The sequence below is a fragment of the Drosophila biarmipes genome, chromosome X (assembly GCF_025231255.1).
Source record: "Drosophila biarmipes strain raj3 chromosome X, RU_DBia_V1.1, whole genome shotgun sequence".
In the NCBI taxonomy this organism is placed as follows: Eukaryota; Metazoa; Arthropoda; class Insecta; order Diptera; family Drosophilidae; genus Drosophila; species Drosophila biarmipes.
The window spans coordinates 7,157,792-7,161,518 of NC_066611.1; the positions used below are offsets into that span (position 1 = coordinate 7,157,792).

A 3,727-nucleotide genomic window follows, 5' to 3' on the forward strand; every position below is an offset into this window, starting at 1 on the left:
AAAAAATATAGTTAATACCTCAATGAAAGATGTTAATTTATGCTTTCAAGCTAAGCACTTGGTGATTTTAATGTGTATAATAAAAAGCTCTAGCTTTTGTATGGATTTACTAGTTTTAAGTGATACTAATAACAATTCTGCTCTCTAAGGGCAATATCTCGCGTAAGCATAAGTGGAATTAATCCGGATAGTGCTCGTCTATAAGCTCAATCTTATCCTGCATTCTAGCAATAGATCCTTATTATTTACTCATCCAAAACGGAGTCCAGCCACTGCTCCACCTCGTTCTTGCTGGCCGCCGAGGAAGGCGTGGCCGGCTGCACCATGGGCATGGGCATGGGCATGGTGATGGGCCCCATGCCGGAGCCCATATCAAGTTGCTTGTTGGTCATGGCCAGGAGCTCGTCCAGTTCATCGGGTTCAGCTGGTGGGGCAGCCGAAGCTGGCTTCTCCGTCGCTGCAGGCGCTGCCTCCTTATTCGACTTAGCTGAGGCCACGCGGGATTTGGAGCCGCCGTTGGATTCGCGCAAGATGTGCTGCTGGTAAACAGCCTCGGCCCGTTCGGCGGCCTCCTCCTGGGCCACAATCTGTGCCCGCGTGAACATTGAGGCGGGATAGTCCATGCGCTTGTAGAACGGAATCGTTTGCAGGCCCGCATTCAGGCGGCTCAGGTTCAGGGTGAAGTAGCCGCTGGCGGCCTTGGTGTGCAGCTTGGTCTGGCCCTCGGCCACGCTGGCCCACTCGCGCTCCGAGCCGAAGGTGAAGTGACCGCCGCCCAAACTGGGGAACTGTGCCAGCTGCTGGAAGTCGCCGGCACGCAGTTGAGCGCGGGCATTCTCGTCGATGGGTGCGCCGTCCAGGCCCAGCTGCTCCACATCGTCGGTGTCGCTGGGCAAGGTGTCCAGCAGATCCCGGTTCCTTTGCGGGGCCAGCGAGGAGCGACCCGCGCCGCCTCCGCCGCCGGATTGCCAATTGCCGCGCCTGGCAAACCTGGGCTCGTCGCTGGAGTCGGCCACGTCCACCATGCTGCGCCGCGAGGTGGGCGGCGGCGAGCCCGACGAGGTGGTGGATCGTCCTTGATCCTTCTTGTGGTGATGACTGTACTGCTTCATGTTCCTGCGCTTCCTGTGAGGGGAATTTCAAGTGGGAGTCAGCGAGAGTGGACTGGCTGCTGCTGTTACGTCGCACTTACTCCTTGGATCGATCGTCCTTGCCGGACATGTTGGAGGGGTTGAGTGGCAGTGGTTTCCGGGGTGTTATTTCTCAGTGATTCCGATTCAAAATCGGTTTGTTTACGCCTGCGGTGGCGGTGTGCAGGAGCGAGCGGGATGGAGGTAGCCGGAAACAGCTGTTCGGAAAAGAGTTGCCAAGCCAATTTTTTCTTTACTCAATTACTTAAGCATTTAATAATATGAAAAAAAAATAATTATTAATATTCATAAAATAAAATTTAGCTTGAGCTAGAGATACAACACACAGGTTGTAGGGTTTTTTGAATTGTTTCTTAACCAGTGAAAAATAAAATAAATATAATAAAAATACATTTCTTAATAAAATAAATTAATTCTTAAATTATATGCATCGTACAACTTATGTAGAAAATAAATTAAATTCGTATACTTACTTTTTTTCAATAAAAATACATATCTAAACTTAGTTATTAAATTATATGCATTATAAAACTTACATAGACAATAAATTAAACTCTTTTCTTTACTTTCTTTTACTTTTCTTTGCTCCTAATCTAATATAAGTGAAGCTATTATGTGACCCTACGACGCGGCAATCTTTATTTTTAAAGAAAGAATTTGAGTTACCACCGCACGCCCTGGCAACCCTACAGCCCTACCAACAGCTGACATTGATAGCTTTGCTGCGATAACTCGCCACTTATCGATACCCTGCCCAGCTAAATTAATAATCTTTTAATTATTTGGCGAACAGAGGAGCACCGCAGCTGGGATGTTGGGCTTTCTGCAGGCACTGCAAGGCAGCGGAACCGCGACGGAGCAGCTGCCCGGCGACATATACACCGAGTTCTTCGCGGACATCCTGCTGGCGGCCCGGGAAAATGGCTGCAAGCCGGAGGCTCCAGAGAAAACGCAGGGATTCAACATGCTGCGCACCTTCGACACGGAGAACAGCAATCAATTGGAGCCGCCGGCGCCCACGGATGAGGATGTCTGGATCTTCGGCTACGGCTCGCTGGTGTGGAAGGCGGACTTCCCGTACATAGACCGTCGGCGCGGCTTTGTTGGGGGCTTCAAGCGCCGCTTTTACCAGCACAGCATCGATCACCGGGGCATCCCAGAGCGTCCTGGTCGCGTGGTCACTCTGCTGCCGGGTGAACCCGACCAGGACCGGGTCTACGGCGTGGCCTATCGCATTGCCGCGAGTCAGAAGGGCGCTGTGCTGGACCACCTGGACTACAGGGAGAAGAATGGCTACGAGCGGTGCAGCTTGGAGTTCCACGAGTACACGAGTGCCACCGCTGGCGAGCCCATCCAGGTGATCATGTACGTGGCCACGCAGGCGAACGACTCGTATGCCGGCGATGTCTGGCAAGTGCCCTGCATCGCGAAGCAAATCTTCAGCTCCGCCGGTCCCAGCGGACCCAATCGCGAGTACCTGTTCAACCTGGCCACCGCCATGGAGCAGCTCTTTCCCGGCGCCCTGGACGAGCACCTGGAGGAGCTGGTGGCCTGCGTGCGCCGTTACATTGCCGAGGATGAGCCACAGCTATTGCAACAAGCCCTGTTGCATGAGATAGCCGCAATTCTGAAAGACGAACAGCTGGCTGGTCAAGCTCAGCGTCTGGAGGAGCTGCTGGAACGTTGCCAGCAGCCTGGCGGTCGCGAGTGGCTGCTCCACAAGGCCCTGCAACCCAAGCGCGAGGCGTGACCCCCACCTGTTCCACTAGCGAATTACTATTTATGTTAAATGCCAATGAGCCTGGGCTGGGTGTTTCCGCAGATGCACCATTCCAAATAGACCGATTATAATGACGTGGTACGGAGATTTCGACGAATCAGGGAACCGCAAACATAATTACTATTGTGATTTAAACTCAATGACGTTAAATAAAATATTTATTACAAATACTAGCGACAATGACAAACAGAAATGCTTTGCAATTGATAAAACCACAATTGTGATTTTAAATTAATAAACTGATATTAAATACAAAATGGGATTGATTTTTTAATGATTAACATTACAAATTAAATTTCTAAAAGTTTTAACAAATAATTAAAGGTAATATTTTGTTTGGACCGGATGATTCGTATAAATCTGCGCTGATAGTGAAATTAAAATCTAATCTATCAATTTATAATTCAGGAACCACGAAATTTAGATAGCATACATACACAGTCAGCAAAATTCATAGCGTTAAAAGTTTTGGTTATGGAAAATGAACAAAAAATAGTTTATATTAGTAGGATAATTAATTTATAAATCATAGAACATAGATTTCATATCTTGTGAACCGTTTATAATCTCAGAGTTATTCAGGAAAATATTATTAATTTAACTATTCTAGTGGTTATTTTTTTATTTCCGAAAAAGCAAAATAAATTATGTAAATTTTTGAATTCCAAGATGAGGTAATTTTTTCCAAAGTTCAAGCAGTGCAAAATTGAACAGAACGGGGAATACCCTAAGTAGAGTTATCTATCGAAGAGAATGATATCGATATTTGGCTGGAAGCCCACTCATCGATGGCCCG

General features: G+C 47.9%; 2 protein-coding genes across 2 annotated transcripts; one reads left to right on the top strand and one right to left on the bottom strand.

Annotated features, from left to right (window-relative positions):
- Nucleotides 1-36: 36 nt before the first annotated feature.
- LOC108029332 (uncharacterized) lies at nt 37-1,335 on the bottom strand. Its single transcript, XM_017101563.2, has 2 exons — nt 1,193-1,335; nt 37-1,125 (listed from the first exon to the last, which is right to left on the bottom strand). The coding sequence occupies exons 1-2, from the start codon at nt 1,219-1,221 to the stop codon at nt 246-248; spliced, it is 909 nt and encodes a 302-aa protein (XP_016957052.1). The 5' UTR covers nt 1,222-1,335; the 3' UTR covers nt 37-245.
- A 543-nt stretch (nt 1,336-1,878) lies between these two features.
- Nucleotides 1,879-3,188, top strand: LOC108028526 (putative glutathione-specific gamma-glutamylcyclotransferase 2). The gene has a single exon (XM_017100452.3). It carries the CDS (start codon nt 1,963-1,965, stop codon nt 2,899-2,901), a length of 939 nt encoding a protein of 312 aa, XP_016955941.1. The 5' UTR covers nt 1,879-1,962; the 3' UTR covers nt 2,902-3,188.
- Nucleotides 3,189-3,727: the final 539 nt, after the last annotated feature.

Bases quoted from the DNA above. Each gene is read 5' to 3' on its own strand.
- LOC108029332 (XM_017101563.2), bottom strand. From the start codon at position 1,221: ATGTCCGGCAAGGACGATCGATCCAAGGA. The intron at 1,126-1,192 runs GTAAGTGCGACG...TTCCCCTCACAG, and splicing joins AAGGACGATCGATCCAAGGA to GAAGCGCAGGAACATGAAGC.
- LOC108028526 (XM_017100452.3), top strand. From the start codon at position 1,963: ATGTTGGGCTTTCTGCAGGCACTGCAAGGCAGCGGAACCGCGACGGAG.